General features: G+C 53.3%; 1 protein-coding gene across 2 annotated transcripts in view; it reads left to right on the plus strand.

The window, feature by feature from the left end:
* Positions 1-261: 261 nt before the first annotated feature.
* The window catches only part of RFTN1 (raftlin, lipid raft linker 1), a 282,797-nt gene continuing 263,275 nt past the window's right edge, over positions 262-19,783 (plus strand). Inside the window, exon 1 of one of the 2 annotated variants that reach the window (XM_069212084.1) lies at positions 262-330. In XM_069212084.1, the coding sequence (XP_069068185.1) occupies positions 319-330 (12 nt within the window). In that variant the 5' untranslated portion in view covers positions 262-318. Of the gene's footprint in view, positions 331-1,574; positions 2,827-19,783 lie in introns of those variants that run through there. The other variant, XM_069212085.1, reaches the window with a different exon arrangement.

Below are 19,783 nucleotides of genomic sequence, written 5' to 3' on the forward strand. Positions count from 1 at the left end.
CAACTCCACCCACCGGGTTTCAAAGCGCTAGTTGGAAAATAATGAAAGATGCCGGGGGAGTTTGAAAGTGTCACAAAGCGGCGGGGGAGCGTGAGAAGAGTTGGGGGCTACATGTGTGCGGAAGGGGAGGGAAGACAAGCGGGAAGAGAGGGCAGGATGGAGGAAGGGGAACACGGAAGGGAGGAGAGTCAGGGAAGGAGCGTGAGAATGGAGGGGGGAGGAAGCGGAAATGGGGTGAAGGTGGGCAGAAGACGGTCACTCGGAGAAACAGGGGCAGGAAAGCGCTTTTAAAGTGCCACAGTACAATGTTTACTGGCCATGGACAGAGGGGTGAGTCTGGTGAAAGCTAGAGAGGGAGGGCTGCCAGAGGTTGGTGGGTTGGCGATTAATCGGGGAGAAGTGTTGAAAAGGGAGCGCTGCACAGACACTGGGGACAGCGAAGAAAGGGTAGAGAGTGATACGGCGGGGGGGAGAGGGGCGAATATGTGGGAGGAGAGAGATGCAGGAGGAGGCAGGGACAGGAGAGGTGCAGGAGGAGGCAGGAGAGGAGATGTGCAGGGGAGAGATAGAGGAGAAGTGCAGGAGGAGGCAGGAACAGGAGGGGGAGTGCAGGAGAGGTGCAGGGGGAGGCAGGAGAGGTGCAGGAGGAAGAAAGGGGTTCAGGAGAAGGAAAGAGGTTCAGGGGAGAGATAGAGGAGAGGTGCAGGGGAGATGCAGGAGAGGAGGACAGCTGTAGGAGGAAAAGTTTGCGGGGGAATGCGGGAGAGGTGCAGGGGTAGAGATGCAGGAGATGTGCAGGAGGGATGCAGGGGTAGAGGTGCAGGATAGATGCAGGAGAGGAGAGGTGCAGGCGAGGTGCATGCAGGAGAGATGTGCAGGAGGAGAGGTACAGGGGGGAGATGCAGGAGAGGTGCAGGATGACATGCAAGAGAGGAGAGGTGCATGGTAGAGATGCAGGGGGTGCAGGAGAGAAGCGGTGCAGGGGGAGAGGTGCAGGAGGGGATAGGTGCAGGAAAGAGATGCAGGGGTGGGATGCAGATCAAGGAGGGAAGAGGTGTAGGGGGAGAGATGGGGATGCATGAGTGGAGAGGTGCAGGGGAGGAGAGGCGCAGGGGTGAGATGCATGAGAGGAGAGGTGCAGGGGGGATGCAGGAGAGGAGAGGTACAGGGGAGAGATGCATGAGAGGAGATTTTGCAGGGGAGAGATGCATGAGAGGAGAGGTGCAGGGGAGAGATGCATGAGAGGAGAGGTTGCAGGGGAGAGATGCATGAGAGGAGAGTTGCAGTGGGGAGGGGGGCAGGTGGCGAGATGCGGGGGGGAGAGGTGCAGGGGGAGAGATGGGGATGCATGAGAGGAGAGGTGCAGTGGGTAGAGGTGCAGGTGGCGAGATGCGGGGGGAGAGGTGTAGGGGGAGAAAGGTAGGACACAGAGGAGGAGAGAACAGGAGATGCAGAAGGCGGAGAGGAGGAGATATGAAGCGGAGGGAGGGGTCGAGGAGGAGGGCCAGGGAGGGGTCCGGAGTGGGGGCGGTACAAGAGCACCGTATTAGGGGTTTCCTCTGCCCGACTGCATCAGACCCTGAACCGGCAGCTGCCCCCCACCCCTTCCTGTCCCACACCCTCATACTGCCCCATCTCCCCCTCGACGGCGGTCCCTGCCCCCCCCCCCCCCCCTCTGTCCCACACCCTCATACTGCCCCTATCTCCCCCTCAGCGGCGGTCTCTGCCCCCCCTTCCTGTCCCACACCCTCATACTGCCCCATCTCCCCCTCAGCGGCGGTCCCTGCCCCCGCCCCTCGGAGGGGCTGAGCTGTCAGGGGATGTGGTTTTGTAACTGAGCAGCTCGGAGCAGAGTTTGTGCTGAGCTCAGAGCAGAGGACGTGTGTGCGGGGGCTGGCGGAGGAGGAACCCCCCCACTGACGGAGAGGCCCCCAAAAGCACAGCGGCTGCCCAGGACACAGCAGAGCAAGAGTGCAACCCTTGAAGAAAGAGTGCCCCCAGGACAAGAGTGCAACCCTTGAAGAAAAAAGAGTGCCCCTCAGGGCAAGAGTGCAACCCTTGAAGAAAGAGTGCCCCCCAGGACAAGAGTGCAACCCTTCAAGCAAGAGTGTCCCCCACAAGCAGGAGTGCACCCTCAGGAGACAGTCAACTCTAGCACAAAAGTTCACCCACAATAATAGGACACTCCTCGAGAACAGGAGTGCACCCCTGAGTAAGACTGCACACCGGAGCGTGTGCCCACCTTAGCAAGCGAGTCCATCCACTGGCGAGAGACACCGACAGCTGAAAGAGTGCTCCTGCAGCAGTAAAACTGCACCAGGGAGAAAAGTGCACCATCAGTAACAAGGGGCACCGACAACTGTAAGAGTGCTCCTGCAGCAGCAAAAGTGCATCATCAGTAACAAGAGGCACCGACAGCTGTAAGAGTGCTCCTGCAGCAGCAAAGGTGCACCAGGGACAAAAGTGCACCATCAGTAACAAGGGGCACCGACAACTGTAAGAGTGCTCCTGCAACAGCAAAAGTGCACCAGGGAAAAAAGTGCACCATCAGTAACAAGGGGCACCGACAGCTGTAAGTGCTCCTGCAGCAACAAAAGTGCAGCATCAGTCATAAGAGTGCACGCCAGTGAGCGCACCTCGGGGGTAAAAGTTCACCTGTAAAACGGGGGCGCGCCCGCGGCACGGGAGCTCCGTTTCACCCCCCACCCAAGTAAGGCGCGCCCCTCCCCGGTCTGCACCCCGAGTTTCTGCCGAGACTGCATATGATGTGGGCCCAGAGACTGCCCTGAATTCCCCAGGACTGGAACCGCGGAGGACAGGGAACAGGTACGTGGGAATTTGGGGGGGGGAAGGGGGGGTGTCGGGTTGGTAAGGGTCATTGGGGTGACACCCCGGGCTGCCGCCCACCCCACGGTGTGCCCCAGAAATGGCAAACTTGGGCCGGTGTGGGGTGAGGCGGGGGGGGGGGGGGGGGGTCCCTCTGTGCCGCTTGTAATTTTGATCTTTCTTTTCTGTTGTTCCCTTCAGGTTTCTTTAGCTTCCTCCTATTGCCAACCCTGTCTCTTCCTCTCTCTGTCTCCCCTTACTCGCTCGCTGACTCTCTCTCTGTCTCTCTCCCTCTCTCTCTCTCTCTCTCCCTCCCTCTATCTCTCTCTCTCTCCCTCTCTCCCTCTCTCTCTCTGTCTGTCTCTCTCTGACTCTCTCCCCCTCCCTCCCTCTATCTCTCTCTCTGTCTCTCTCTCCATCTCTCCCCACTCTCTCTGTCTCCCTCTCTCTGTCTCTCTCTCGCTCTCTCTCTTTTTCTCTCTCTCCCTGTCTCTCTCCCTCCCTCTCTCTCTCTGTCTCTCTCTGACTCTCTCCACTCCCTCTCGCTCTCTGTCTCTCTCTTCATCTCCCCTCACTCTCTCTCTGACTCTCTTTCAGTCTCCCCCCCCCCCCTCTCTCTCCCTCGCTCTCTGTCTCTTTCGGTGTCTCTCTCTCCCTCTCTCTCTGTTTCTCTCGCCCTCTCTCTCTGTTTCTCTCGCTCTCCCTCTCTCTTTCTCTCTCTCTCTATCTCCCTCAGTCCATCTCTCTCTCTCCCACTCTCTCTGTGTCTCTTTCTCTCTCTTCCACAATCCTTCTCTTTTCCGGTTTCTGCCCCCGTCCTTTCCTGACACCGTTTCCTCTCTCTCGTACTGGTTCTCAGCAGGTTTTCCGCTCTCTCATCTTTTCACCTTCCGTTCTCCCTTCTCCACAGACGCCTCCTCCTTTCTCTCAGACCCCCTTTCCCTGTCGCCCTCCGAACTTGGATAATATAAGCCTGACGACCCGCCCACACTTTACTCCGTCAGCATCACTGTCTGGCGGAGGCGCCGGGAGGGGGCAATACCTGGCTGTTCAGTGCTGGATGTAGCAACTAGAATCTGTGGAGATAAAGTCACGTGGCGCTACACCCCAAATAATCGATGCTTTGTTAAACGTACTGTAGTTTTGCACAAAAACAGGGGCAGAATGAGGAACGTGCCGGTGTGAGTGTGTGTATGTGAGTGGAGTTTGAGCGGTCTGTGGAAGGGTAGGGTGAGGGCTGTAGGTATATCAGACTACGGTGTCTTGGACGGTGTGCCTGTGTGAGTATAACGTATGTGATGTGTCTGTAAATATGGGGTGGATAGTGTGCCTGCGTGAGTGTATGTGAGAGGTGTGTGCCTTTGAGGGTAGGTGAGAGGCGTGTCTCTGTGTGAGTGTACATTTGGCGGTGTGTCTTTGTGAGTGTACATTTGGTGGTGTGTCTGTGTACGTCTGGCGGTGTGCCTGTGTGAGTGTACATTTGGTGGTGTGTCTGTGTGAGTGTAAGTTTGGTGGTGTGCCTGTGTGAGTGTACGGTGGGCGGTGTGTCTGTGTGAGTGTACATTTGGCGGGTGTGTCTGTGTGAGTGGACATTTGGTGGTGTGTCTGTGTACGTTTGGCGGTGTGTCTGTGTGAGTGTACGTTTGGCGGTGTGTCTGTGAGCATACGTTTGGGGGTGTGTCTGTGTACGTTTGGGGGTGTGCCTGTGTCAGTTTATGTTTGACGGTGTGTCTGTGTACGTTTGGTTGTGTGCCTGTGTGTCTGTGTGAGCATACGTTTGGTGGTGTGTCTGTGTACGTTTGGCGGTGTGCCTGTGTGAGCGTACGTTTGGTGGTGTGTCTGTGTACGTTTGGGGGTGTGCCTGTGTGTCTGTGTGAGCGTACGTTTGGTGGTGTGTCTGTGTACGATTGGCGGTGTGCCTGTGTGAGTGTACTTTTGGTGGTGTGTCTGTGTACATTTGGCGGTGTGTCTGTGTGAGTGTAAGTTTGGCGGTGTGCCTGTGTGAGTGTACGGTGGGCGGTGTGTCTGTGTGAGTGTACGTCTGGTGGTGTGCCTGTGTGAGTGTACGTTTGGTGATGTGTTTGTGTATGTTTGGTGGTGTGCCTGTGTGAGTGTATGTTTGGTGGTGTGTCTGTGTATGTTTGGCGGTGTGTCTGTGTGAGTGTACATGTGGGGGTGTGACTGTGTGAGTGTAAGTTTGGCGATGTGCCTGTGTGAGTGTACGTTTGGTGGTGTGTCTGTGTACGTTTGGCGGTGTGTCTGTGTGAGTGTACATTTGGTAGTGTGAGTGTAAGTTTGGCGGTGTGCCTGTGTGAGTGTACGGTGGGCGGTGTGTCTGTGAGAGTGTACATTTGGTGGTGTGTCTGTGTGAGTGTAAGTTTGTCCATGTGCCTGTGTGAGTATAGGGAGTGTTCTGTGTGAGTGTACATTTGGTGGTGTGTCTCTGTGAGTGTAAGTTTGGCCATGTGCCTGTGTGAGTATAGGGAGTGTTCTGTGTGAGTGTACATTTGGTGCTGTGTCTGTGTGAGTGTAAGTTTAGCGTGTGCCTGTGTGAGTGTGCAGTGGGTGGTGTGCTGGCGTGAGTGTACGTTTGGTAATGTGACTGTGTACGTTTGGCGGTGTGCCTGTGTGAGTGGAAGTTTGGCCGTGTGCCTGTGTGAGTGTACATTTGGTGGTGTGTCTGTTTAAGTGTAAGTTTGGCGGTGTGCCTTTGTGAGTATACGTTTGATGGTGTGTCTGTGTACATTTGGCGGTGTGCCTGTGTGCATGTATGTTTGGTGGTGTGTCTGTGTACGTTTGGCAGTGTGCCTGGCGGTGTGCCTGTGTGAGTATACGTTTGGCAGAGTGTCTGTGTACTTTTGGCGGTGTGCCTGTGTGAGAGTACGTTTGGTGATGTGTTTATGTATGTTTTGTGGTGTGCCTGTGTGAGTGTATGTTTGGCGGTGTGTCTGTGTACATTTGGTGGTGTGCCTGTGTGAGTGTACGTTTGGTGGTGTGTCTGTGTACGTTTGGCGGTGTGTCTGTGTGAGTGTACATTTGGTGGTGTGTCTGTGTGAGTGTAAGTTTGGCGGTGTGCCTGTGTGAGTGTACGGTGGGCGGTGTGTCTGTGTACGTTTGGTGGTGTGTCTCTGTGAGTGTAAGTTTGGCCATGTGCCTGTGTGAGTATAGGGAGTGTTCTGTGTGAGTGTACATTTGGTGCTATGTCTCTGTGAGTGTAAGTTTGGCCATGTGCCTGTGTGAGTGTAGGGAGTGTTCTGTGTGAGTGTACATTTGGTGCTGTGTCTCTGTGAGTGTACATTTGGTGGTGTGTCTGTGTGAGTGTAAGTTTAGCGTGTGCCTGTGTGAGTGTGCAGTGGGTGGTGTGCTGGCGTGAGTGTACGTTTGGTAATGTGACTGTGTACGTTTGGTGGTGTGTCTGTGTACCTTTGGCAGTGTGCCTGTGTGAGTGTACATTTGGTGTTGTGTCTTTGTACATTTGGCGGTGTGCCTGTGTGAGTGTACGTTTGGTGGTGTGTCTGTGTACGTTTGGCGGTTTGTCTGTGTGAGTGTACGTTTGGTGGTGTCTCTGTGTACGTTTGGCGGTGTGCCTGTGTGGGTGTACGTTTGGTAGTGTGTCTGTGTACGTTTGGCTGTGTGCCTGTGTGAGTGTACATTTAGCGGTGTGTCTGTGTGAGTGTACATTTGGTGGTGTGCCTGTGTGAGTGTACGTTTGGTGGTGTGTCTGTGTACGTTTGGCAGTGTGTCTGTGTGAGTGTAAGTTTGGCCGTGTGCCTGTGTGAGTGTACATTTGGTGGTGTGTCTGTTTGAGTGTAAGTTTGGCAGTGTGCCTTTTTGAGTGCAGGGTGTGGGATGTGCCTGTGAGTGAAGGGTGTGGGATGTGTCTGTTTAAGTGTAGGAGGTGACTGTGTGAGTGCAGGGTGTGCTTGTGTGAGTGTAGAATGTGCCTGTGTGAGTGCAGTGGGTGGGATGTGTCTGTGGGTTCAGGGTGCAGTTTGTGCCTGTGTATGTGTGCAGGGTGTAGAATGTGCCAGTGTGAGTGCAGGGTGTGGGATGTGTCTGTGTGATTGCAGGATATGGGATGTGTCTGTGTGAGTGCAGGGTGTGGGATGTGCCTGTGTGAGAACAGTGTGTGGGACATGCCTCTGTGAGTGCAGGGTATGTGGTGTGCTGGTGTGAGTGCAGGGTGTGGGATGTGCCTGTGTGAGTGCAGTGTGTGGGACATGCCTCTGTGAGTGCAGGGTGTGTGGTGTGCTGGTGTGAGTGCAGGGAGGTGCCTCTGAGTGCAGGGTGTGGGATGTGTCTGTAAGTGTGGGAGGTGTTTGTGTGAATGCAGGGTATGGGATGTGTCTGTGCAAGTGTGGTATGTTACTGTGTGAATGCAGGGCGTGGGATGTGTCTGTAAGTGTGGGGTGTGCCTGTGTGAGTGCAGGGTGTGGGATGTGCCAGTGAGAGGGTGGGATGTGCCTGTGTGAGTGTGGAGTATGTCTTTGTGAGTCCAGGGTATGGGATGTGTCTGTTTAAGTGTGGAAGGTGGCTGTGTGAGTTCAGGGTGTGGGTTGTGCCTGTGTGTGTAAGTGCAGGGTGTGCCTGTGTGAGTGCAGGGGATGTAATGTGTATGTGTGAGTTCAGGGTGCAGTGTGTGCCTGTGTCAGTGCAGGGTGTGGGATGTGTCTGTGTGAGTGCAGGATATTGGATGTGTCTGTGTGAGTGCAGGGTGTGGGATGTGCCTGTGTGAGTGTGGGGTGTGTCTTTGTGAGTGTAGACTGTGCCTGTGTGAGTGCAGGATGTGGGATGAATATGTGTAAGTATGGGAGGTGCCTGTGTTAGTGCAGGGTGTGGATCTGCCTGTGTGAGTGCAGGATGTGGGATGCGTTGAAGTGTGGGATGTGCCTGTGTGAGTGCAGGGTGTTCGATGTGCCGGTGTGAGTGCAGAGTGTGGGAGGTGCCTGCGTGAGTGCAGTCTGTGGGAGGTGCCTGCGTGAGAGGTGCCTGTGTGAGTGCAGGGTGCGGTATGTGCCCTTGTGAGTGCAGCGTGTGTGGTGTGCCGGTGTGAGTGTGGGATGTGTCTGTGGAAGTGTGGGATGTGCCTGTGTGAGTGCAGTGTGTGGGACATGCCTCTGTGAGTGCAGGATGTGTGGTGTGCTGTGTGAGTGCAGGGTGTGGGAGGTGCCTCTGTGAGTGTGGGATGTGTCTGTGTAAGTGGGGGGTGTGCCTGTGTGAGTGCAGGGTGTGGGATGTGTCAGTGTAAGTGTGGGATGTGTCGGTGTGAGTTCAGGGTGTGGGATGTTCCTGTGTGAGTGCAGGAGGTGCCTGTGTGAGTGCAGGGTGTGGGATGTGCCTGTGTGAGTGTGGGGGGTGCACTTCCCTCTGTAAGTGCTCCAATATCCTGTATGTGGGAGGGGATTCCTGCTGTCTGTGGGCTTCTGTGATAAACACATTCCACCCTGTGGGAGATAAGGGCCCCTCTTGCTGCCTTGTACCGACCCCCTGTTTCCTGACATCTCAGCCTCTCACTCCCAGCCAGGAAGGAAGGGCTGCAGCTCTCTGCAGTCGGGACTCGGATAGACACAGGGCGGTGGAGCACGGCAACCCAGGGGGGACACAAGGCAACTTTACATAGGGCTGGACTAAAATGAGTCCCCTCATACATGAGGGCCATGCACGCATGCACACGTGCCTGGACAACAGCGGGTCCCATCTCCTTCACCCACACACACCACGCACAGACAGACACACCCACACAGACACACATGTGCACGTGCCTGGACAAAAGCAGGTCCCCGCTCCTTCACCCACACACACCACGCACAGACAGACACACCCACACAGACACACGCGCACGTACCTGGACAAAAGCAGGTCCCCTCTCCTTCACCCACGACATACACACACACCATGCACAGACACACACACACATGCGCACGTGCCTGGACAAAAGCAGGTCCCCTCTCCTTCACACACAACATTTACACACACACCACTCACACACAGACACACATGCGCACGTGCCTGGACAAAAGCAGGTCTCCTCTCCTTCACACATGACATACACAGACACACACATGCGCACGTGCCTGGACAAAACAGGTCCCCTCTTCTTCACACACAACATATACACACACACACCACGCACACACAAACACACCCACACAGTTACACACATACGCACGTGCCTGAACAAAAACAGGTCCCTTCTTCTTCACACATGACATACACAGACACACACACACATGCGCATATGCCTGGACAAAAGCAGGTCCCCTCTCCTTCACACAGACACACACACAGACACACATGCAAACATGTGCATGTGCCTGGACAAAAGCCGGTCCCCTCTCCTTCACCCACAACATACAGACACACCACGCGCAGACACACACACACATGCACACGTGCCTGGACAAAAGCAGGTCCCCTCTCCTTCACACATGACATACACAGACACACATGCGCACATGCCTGGAAAAAAGCAGGTCCCCTCTCTTTCACACACACACACACAGACACACACGCACACATGCGCACGTGCCTGGACAAAAGCAGGTCCCCTCTCCTTCACACATGACATACACAGACACACAAGCACACATGCCCACATGTCTGGACAAAATCAGGTCCCCTCTCCTTCACACACACACACATGCACACGTGCCTGGACAAAAGCAGGTCCCCTCTCCTTCACACATGACATACACAGACACACATGCGCACATGCCTGGACAAAAGCAGGTCCCCTCTCCTTTACACATGACATAATCACACCATACACACACACACGGAAGCAAGTAGCCAGAAAAATAAAATACTCCCCCACTTTGAACCGTATGTAGCGCTAAATGTCTGACCACAGTTGCCTATCCCAGCCCTTCCTCTGAAGTGCAGTGGGACTTGGACCCCTGTAGGAAATAGGCAGAAAATGGTGCAAAATTATGGATATTAAAGCAGGAGTTTAAAGCACCTTGGCCACAAACATGCACACATGCGCACGTGCCTGGACAAAAGCAGGTCCTCTCTCCTTCACCCACAACATATACACACACCACGCACAGACAGACGCAGACACACACACACATGCCCACGTGCCTGGACAAAAGCAGGTTCCCTCTCCTTCACACATGACATACACAGACACACACGCACACATGCGCACGTGTCTGGACAAAATCAGGTCCCCGCTCCTTCACACACACGCACACATGTGCACGTGCCTGGACAAAAGCAGGTCCCCTCTCCTTCACACATGACATACACACACCACACACACACACACGGAAGCAAGTAGCCAGAAAAATAAAATACCCCCCACTTTGAACCGTATGTAGCGCTAAATGTCTGACCACAGTTGCCTATCCCAGCCCTTCCTCTGAAGTGCAGCGGGACTTGGACCCCTGTAGGAAATAGGCAGAAAATGGTGCAAAATTATGGATTTAAAGCAGGAGTTTAAAGGGCCTTGGCCACAAACTGCAACTGACTTATTCATCTCATTCAGCCTTCCTTCTTCTTTCTTTTCTTTGATTTCACTTTCTTTCCTTAATCTTTTATCTTTCATTCTTTCTTTTCATCTGTCCATTCTTCCTACTCCCTCTCTCCCTTTGCTGCCTTTAATTTTTAATTATTCCTTTATTCAATTCCTTCTCCTATCCTTTCCTCGCACCTTCTCTTTGTATACTTCCATGTCTTCATTCTTTTTCTCTCCTTCCCTTCCGTTTCTCTGCAGCTCACATTTCTTTTTTCTGTTATTTCATTATATTTTCTGTTTTCCTTCTATCTTCCTCTCCTTCCATTCTTCTTTTTTGTTACGTCTTCCTACTCATTTACTTCTTTCCACTCTTAATTCGTTTTCTTCATTCTTCCTTTACAGCTTTTTCACTCACTTCCTGTGTTTTTCACCCTCTTTCCACCATGCTTCGTTTTCTTCCGTTCTTTTATTATTTGCATTCTGCTTTGTTTCCTTTGCTCTCTCACTCCATTTGCCTTGTACTTATTTTTTTATTCGTCATTCTAATACTTTTTCTTTCTCTCTGTCACTGTTTTAGACTTTTTCAGCATCTTTCAGACCCCACCTCATAGCTGTGTAATCGTAGTCTATTGATATAGCATTTAGTTCGTGTCTGTTCCTGAGGTGGGGGTTATGAATGTCCATAAAACAATTTAACAAGCCCAACAGCCCCCCGCTTAAGCTGGCATAGCGGGTGCTTCCCTGCGCCTGGCATTCACAGGACAGGCCACGTCACAGGCCCGCTCGGAGAGGGGTGGGCAGTACAGGCCCCCTCACACACGAGGGGGCTCATCACACGGGACAGCAGCCCCCAACCCCTTTTCACGTAAGACAGAGTCAATACAGGCGGTGCTGTCTGACAGAACAGGAGTCATCACACAGGACAGGACTTCACCCCTCACGACTGGGCTACAGCAGGTCCCCTCGAAGGCGACAGCACCCTTCACACAGCCCTGGTCTAACACAGGGCCCCTCACACAGGTCAGCTCCCTTCACACAGCCCTGGTCTAACACGGGACCCCTCACACAGGTCAGCACCCTTCACACAGCCCTGGTCTAACACTGGACCCCTCACACAGGTCAGCACCCCTCACACAGCCCTGGTCTAACACAGGACCCCTCACACAGATCAGCACCCCTCACACAGCCCTGGTCTAACACGGGACCCCTCACACAGATCAGCACCCTTCACACAGCCCTGGTCTAACACGGGACCCCTCACACAGATCAGCACCCCTCACAGAGCCCTGGTCTAACACAGGACCCCTCACACAGATCAGCACCCTTCACACAGCCCTGGTCTAACACAGGACCCCTCACACAGATCAGCACCCTTACACAGCCCTGGTCAAACACAGGACCCCTCACATAGATCAGCACCCATCACACAGCATTGGTCTAACACAGGACCCCTCACACAGATCAGCACCCCTCACACAGCCCTGGTCTAACACAGGACCCCTCACACAGATCAGCACCCTTACACAGCCCTGGTTTAACACAGGACCCCTCACACAGCCCTGGTTTAACACAGGACCCCTCACATAGGTCAGCACCCTTCACACAGCCCTGGTTTAACACAGGACCCCTCACACAGGTCAGCACCCTTCACACAGCCCTGGTCTAACACAGGACCCCTCACACAGGTCAGCACCCTTCACACAGCCCTGGTCTAACACAGGACCCCTCACACAGGTCAGCGCCACACGGGACCCCTCACACAGGTCAGCGCCATACAGGACCCCTCACACAGGTCAGCGCCATACAGGACCCCTCACACAGATCAGCACCCTTCACACAGCCCTGGTCTAACACAGGACCCCTCACACAGATCAGCACCCTTCACACAGCGCTGGTCTAACACCGGACCCCTCGCACAGATCCACGCCCTTCACACAGCGCTGGTCTAACACAAGACCCCTCACACAGATCAGCTCCCTTCACACAGCCCTGGTCTAACACAGGACCCCTCACACAGGTCAGCGCCACACGGGACCCCTCACACAGGTCAGCTCCCTTCACACAGCCCTGGTCTAACACAGGACCCCTCACACAGGTCAGCACCCCTCACACAGCCCTGGTCTAACACAGGACCCCTCACACAGATCAGCACCCCTCACACAGCCCTGGTCTAACACGGGACCCCTCACACAGATCAGCACCCTTCACACAGCCCTGGTCTAACACGGGACCCCTCACACAGATCAGCACCCCTCACACAGCCCTGGTCTAACACAGGACCCCTCACACAGATCAGCACCCTTACACAGCCCTGGTTTAACACAGGACCCCTCACACAGCCCTGGTTTAACACAGGACCCCTCACATAGGTCAGCACCCTTCACACAGCCCTGGTTTAACACAGGACCCCTCACACAGGTCAGCACCCTTCACACAGCCCTGGTCTAACACAGGACCCCTCACACAGGTCAGCACCCTTCACACACCCCTGGTCTAACACAGGACCCCTCACACAGGTCAGCGCCACACGGGACCCCTCACACAGGTCAGCGCCATACAGGACCCCTCACACAGGTCAGCGCCATACAGGACCCCTCACACAGATCAGCACCCTTCACACAGCCCTGGTCTAACACAGGACCCCTCACACAGATCAGCACCCTTCACACAGCCCTGGTCTAACACCGGACCCCTCGCACAGATCCACGCCCTTCACACAGCGCTGGTCTAACACAAGACCCCTCACACAGATCAGCTCCCTTCACACAGCCCTGATCTAACACAGGACCCCTCACACAGGTCAGCGCCACACGGGACCCCTCACACAGGTCAGCTCCCTTCACACAGCCCTGGTCTAACACAGGACCCCTCACACAGGTCAGCACCCCTCACACAGCCCTGGTCTAACACAGGACCCCTCACACAGATCAGCACCCCTCACACAACCCTGGTCTAACACGGGACCCCTCACACAGATCAGCACCCTTCACACAGCCCTGGTCTAACACGGGACCCCTCACACAGATCAGCACCCCTCACACAGCCCTGGTCTAACACAGGACCCCTCACACAGATCAGCACCCTTCACACAGCCCTGGTCTAACACAGGACCCCTCACACAGATCAGCACCCTTACACAGCCCTGGTCTAACACAGGACCCCTCACATAGATCAGCACCCATCACACAGCATTGGTCTAACACAGGACCCCTCACACAGATCAGCACCCCTCACACAGCCCTGGTCTAACACAGGACCCCTCACACAGATCAGCACCCTTACACAGCCCTGGTTTAACACAGGACCCCTCACACAGCCCTGGTTTAACACAGGACCCCTCACATAGGTCAGCACCCTTCACACAGCCCTGGTTTAACACAGGACCCCTCACACAGGTCAGCACCCTTCACACAGCCCTGGTCTAACACAGGACCCCTCACACAGGTCAGCACCCTTCACACAGCCCTGGTCTAACACAGGACCCCTCACACAGGTCAGCGCCACACGGGACCCCTCACACAGGTCAGCGCCATACAGGACCCCTCACACAGGTCAGCGCCATACAGGACCCCTCACACAGATCAGCACCCTTCACACAGCCCTGGTCTAACACAGGACCCCTCACACAGATCAGCACCCTTCACACAGCGCTGGTCTAACACCGGACCCCTCGCACAGATCCACGCCCTTCACACAGCGCTGGTCTAACACAAGACCCCTCACACAGATCAGCTCCCTTCACACAGCCCTGGTCTAACACAGGACCCCTCACACAGGTCAGCGCCACACGGGACCCCTCACACAGGTCAGCTCCCTTCACACAGCCCTGGTCTAACACAGGACCCCTCACACAGGTCAGCGCCACACGGGACCCCTCACACAGATCAGCACCCTTCACACAGCCCTGGCCTAACACAGGACCCCTCACACACATCAGCACCCTTCACACAGCCCTGGTCTAACACAGGACCCCTCACATAGATCAGCTCCCTTCACACAGCCCTGGTCTAACACAGGACCCCTCACACAGATCAGCACCCTTCACACAGCCCTGGTCTAACACAGGACCCCTCACACAGATCAGCTCCCTTCACACAGCCCTGGTCTAACACAGGACCCCTCACATAGATCAGCTCCCTTCACACAGCCCTGGTCTAACACAGGACCCCTCACACAGATCAGCACCCTTCACACAGCCCTAGTCTAACACTGGACCCCTCACACAGGTCAGCACCCCTCACACAGCCCTGGTCTAACACAGGTCCCCTCACAATAGATCAGCGCCTTTCACACAGCGCTGGTCTAACACAAGACCCCTTACACAGCACTGATCTAACACAGGACCCCTCATACACATCAGCGCCCTTCACACTGCATCGGACAACAACAGGTCCCTTCACAGGTGACAGTGACGGACACGCAGGTCAGCGCCCCTTACACAAGACGGGGCTTCACCCGGCCCCTCACCCCGGACAGGTCCGTCTCTGACACGGCCCCAGCCCTCTGGTGATGCTGACGTCACGGAGATGCTCACCTTCAGCCCAGGAGTGGTCATCTAACACAGGGGCTGACCCAACCCCCCCGGCCAGGGGCCAAGAGCGGTGGAAGTGACGCAGGGCTCACTGCGGACTGATATTCAAACCGTGAACACTGCAACATGGGGAGAAATCACACGTTCACCCTGTAATGTCCAACCGGCCAGGCACATACAGGTGTAATTACATTTATTGGCACTTAAGCTACACTGGTAAGAAGTGCTCTGAGCAGTTAGCACAGGGTGCGACAAGCCTGAGGGGGTGACGCGTGTTTATAGACAAAAAGAAATTGGCTCGACTCAAGAAGGCTTGTGACGTGGAGGGCCAGCGAGTCCGTGTGTTGGCTAGTCACGGCGACCACTTTCCACAGCAGGTGATGGTCGATAACACATTAAAAGGCCTAATAGATGTCCTTAAACCGATGTGTTTCTGTTTGGCTGACACCTTATGTTCTAAACCTAAAGAGATGATCTTTTGGGTGAATTATGTATCATATTTCTGAATTCATAATTTACACAAGCCTGCAATGATCTCTTGTTTTCTAAGTCTCTCGGGTTCAGGCCAGGTTAGTTGTGCGACAGGGCTTCATGGCTCCTGAGCAGGCTCCCTCCTTCACGTCAGTCTTAGCCCCTCTGTCCTTGCCCCCGTCCTCAAAGGCGGCTGAGGGGGAAGAGGAGTGGTGCTCCCCTCAAATTTGGCCGAAGCCCCCCTCTTCTTCCAAGCAGGCCCCCTAAGGACAGGCCCTCGCATCAGTGCTATTGGCCCCGAATAGCAGATGTTTATTGTTACCTCACTCAATAGTACTCATTGAATCGACCACAGAAGGATGAAAGACTGACTGGCGCCCTGAAGTTTGTACCTGTGACCCTGAAGTCAAACACGGATCCCTGGAGTGGATGCATTCGTTCACTTGGCCACCTGACCATGTACCTTGGAAGAAGAAAAGCGGGCATGGGAGCCTGACTGGTTTGCCAAAAGGGGCTCAGTGCACCCCAGAAGTGCAGGTCAGGCCCATCTCCCTGCATTATTCAACCCTATAATACAGGTGCGGTACACATTAAGGGCCCAGGTTTCTGGGAATTTGGCGCTGGGCAGCGACTCACCTTGCTGGGCTGTCCTGCGTCAAGGTGAAAGGGCAGGAATGCGTCATATCTACGGCATACCGTGCATCCCTCTCCCATTGTGCTGGTGCAGTTTTGGCAGCCTAGTGACAATGCAGGCATTCTTGCAGCATAGTGCAAGGGTGTGTGCGTTGCATGCAGGATTATTTTTGTGAATGAAGGGGCACTTTCCTGCACGAAAACAATCCTGGGAGGCCTTTTCCTCTTCCTGTAAGTGCTGTATCTGCAGCACACATAGAAAGTGGTAAAAACGAGGAGAAATGCAGTTGCGACTTCCCTCGGGAGGCGTAAAGTTTTGACGCATCCCCAAGTTTACATGGCCTTGTAAATCTCTGGATGCGTTGAAATCCATGAGTGTTGAGTAGGAACACCTACCACAACGACCCTGGAATGCATCCCTGACACAGAGTAAGGCAACGCAGCAATTTGCACTGACTGGTTTTGTGTGACCTCATAGATATGGTTGAAAAGGTTGTGATGCTGTTGGGTCACTAAAAGTGATGGAACAGCAGCACAAGCCTCTCCTAAATATGCCCCTGAGTGTGCCTCCTGTCCAGAACACCCTTGGACGTTGCTCGGCAGCAAATACAATCACACCGGGCCCATCCCAAGGACAGAAAAGCTGACTGCACAGAGGCAAAGACAGGAGCAGAGTAGCACAGCTTCCTGCACAGTGTGAGGACGTGTGTCCTTAAGGCACGGCCGTCCCAGGTCTGTCATGTCAGGTGCCTTGGTGGTCCAGCAGTATTGTAATGTGACAGCCCAGCTTTTGGCCCCACAGCGAAGTTCATGCCTTACATGAAAAGGAACCACCTTAGAAGCCTGGTGTTTTCACCCCTCATAGCCACAAGAGACTTGATTCCCCTGGAGCTGAAAATGGCCTAAAATAACTGACACCCAAATTTCTTCAGTGCCCAAGCAGTGGTGCCCAATCCCTCGCAATCAGTTGGCACTTCTTTAAGGCCCTGGCAGCAGATGCAGAAATGCAGGCCTGTTGACCCTTGTTTTGGAACCAGAACCCCCTTGACTAAGCCATGGAGTTTAGAAAGGTTCAAAGTATCACGATTCTAGCATCTTGGCCACCTCTACCTCGACGCAGTCCTGCACTATCGTGACATCATGCAAGTCTTTTCATAAGAGAATACTACTCCTCACGTCATTGTCGTGGGTGCAACCTGGGTCAGCCAGGCCAAAGATGAGAACAGGTTGGCAAAGTGCTTCAGAATCGCAGGGGACCTTCAGTGCTGTGCAGGTGTCAGGCCAGGAGAGAAATGTACTCTCTTCATGGAGTCACCCCTTTTCTGATCTGTCCAGCAGGGTGGAGCTGTAGGGGCCCAGCCGCACCATATTACTGGGTAGTGAAGAACCCACCTCGCAGTGGGAAGGCTCCAATGAAATGACCTGGTGCACCTTGTGTAGCTCAATGGTGACTCCAATGTCAAGCAGGTAGGTGTCAGGGGAAACCTATTGACAAGGGGGGGGGGGGCACCCCAGTATTGCTAATATTGCCCAATTTAACACACAGTTCACCAACCTAGTGCGAGCCTGCTTTCAACCTTGCATGTGCCCTGGCCAAGCTTTTTGAACTAATTTGTTGATCCCTCATGTCCCAGTGAGGCTCTGTGCCTGCTACAAATCCCCCAGCCTAGTAGCTTAAGTTCTGCATTGATCGCCTTCTGAGAATCAGTCTCACTGTTGACTGTGTCCAGATGCATAGTGCCTTGAAAACTCTCTTCTATTGTTGGCCTCCTAATCTTTTCTCCTTAGGGTCCTTCTTAGGGCTTGCTTCTTCTTGTTCCTCGAACCAAGATACCATCGGGTGACAGCTTGTGGTTTATAAATACATACATTGAAAATAAATCCAATTCCAAGATGGCCACCTCTCTGCCTTTGCCTAAAGGCTCTTTTTTGTTTTGCTGATTTATACCTTTGTAGGCAATGCGTTAGAATGTCAGAGCACCGACAAGGAAGGATGGCACATCCCTTCTCATAGGCTGTCTCCTGCAGTGGTCTGAGTCACTAAAAACTCACTTTTTATTGGTTCCCCGGTCCCTATGAAAAGGAGCCTAACACAAGCGAAATATGAAACTAAACACGCGCATAAACATGCAATAATGATCCAGGCAAAAATTATAAAGGACATTGGCAAAAAAGAGGCAGTGTGTGCATGCGCACACGTCTGTGTTTGTGCTTGTATGTGCACACGTATGCGTGTGTGTTACTATTAACAGATGGTGATCGTGCTACATCTTATGGTGTGCTTGGTTGGAAGAATCTTGGACTGCAGAGTGGCCTATGTAGGGATCATTTTGCAGTCACATCTGACGAGCAGAGTGGTACTTTTACCCTGTCACCCCTTGCGCATGTCCGGGAGCGAAGAGGGCGAGGGATAGAACATTTGGTCCTGATGTTGTGGCTCGTTGGCTGGGTGTGGGCTGTGAGTGTAGCCTAGATGAGATGTATTTATGTGTCCTGTGTGATGACCACAGTGGTGCTGTCATTGTGTCACCTCTTGTTGAACACACAGGCTAGAGCAGGGATCGCCAACCTTTTCTGTAACAAGAGCTACTTATGTTCAATGAAAACAACCTCGAGCTACCAATATTATTAGTGTTGTAAGGGAGAACACATCACAGAATACATCAGTGGCTACTCCATGCAAGATTACCAGCAGTGATCCCCTTGGTGAGTCCGTTAGGGTTGCCGGCATTAATGTAAAAAAGCCTTTATCAGCTTAGAATGCCTGTACATAGCTAAAGTACGAGAGTCACAGCTGCAATGCCCTTGGCACCAAGGAAGTATTAGTAATACGTCTCTCCTCTGCTGCATGATTTATCACCCACATGTACTTTACATATATTTTGAAAAGTCAGCCATTTTTCTCCAAACATCAGCTTATGAGTTCTGAAAATGCACACATTTTTGTCTCCAATATAGATTTTTCAATTTTGGCATACATATATCAATCATCAAAACAAAAGTTTCTAATGTATTAGGCTGGTCCGCACACAGGAGAGCTACCTACAGGTGGCTGGCGAGCTACCAGTAGCTCATGAGTTAATCAGAGGAGCCTGTTCTAGAGTGAGACGAGTGTGTGGTAGAAGGCTTTGGCATTATATTTTTGTTGTGCCTGGCTGGAAGGTTTGGGTTTTTGCAAGTGTTATCGTGTTGTGTGTGATGAACAGTGTAATACAGGGCTCGTTTCCTGACACTGTGTACATGTCTTATATCTAGATTGGACTGAAGAAGACTGTGAGATATTTGTATTTATCATTATGTCTGTAAGAACCTTTCTGACATAGTTACCCCCACTTTTTGGCCTGGTGTGAGTGTGTTTACACCGTAGTACACTGGGATCCTGCTAGCCAGGACCCCAGTGTCAGTGTTCTCTCCCCTCAATTTAGTTGGTTAGTACATTTTACATCCCACAATTGGCATACTAGGGCACCCATCTAAGGTTCTGGTATATGGTACTTAGGTACCCAGGGCATTGGTACACCAGGGGTCCCCAATGAGCTGCAGCATGTATTATGTCACCCAGGGGACCCCATGCAAACTGTGACTACAGGCCTGCCATTGCAGTCTCTGTGAAATGGTGCATGCACCTTTCACCCCAGATTCAAGGATTACCTTATATCATGGTCACTGCACTCTGACCCTATAAGTCACCCCTAAGGAAGGCCCTTCAGCCCAAAGGCTGGAGTGCCCTGATAAACCTCAAACTCAATTTTTTGGACTGTGCTAGTGTGGGGAAGCCACGTTAAGGTATGTAGTAGACACTGGTCAACACAAGATGTCCAACTACATAATGGCTTCACCGAACCTAGGCATGTTTGGTATCA

Source organism: Pleurodeles waltl, chromosome 10 (assembly GCF_031143425.1).
Source record: "Pleurodeles waltl isolate 20211129_DDA chromosome 10, aPleWal1.hap1.20221129, whole genome shotgun sequence".
NCBI lineage: Eukaryota > Metazoa > Chordata > Amphibia > Caudata > Salamandridae > Pleurodeles > Pleurodeles waltl.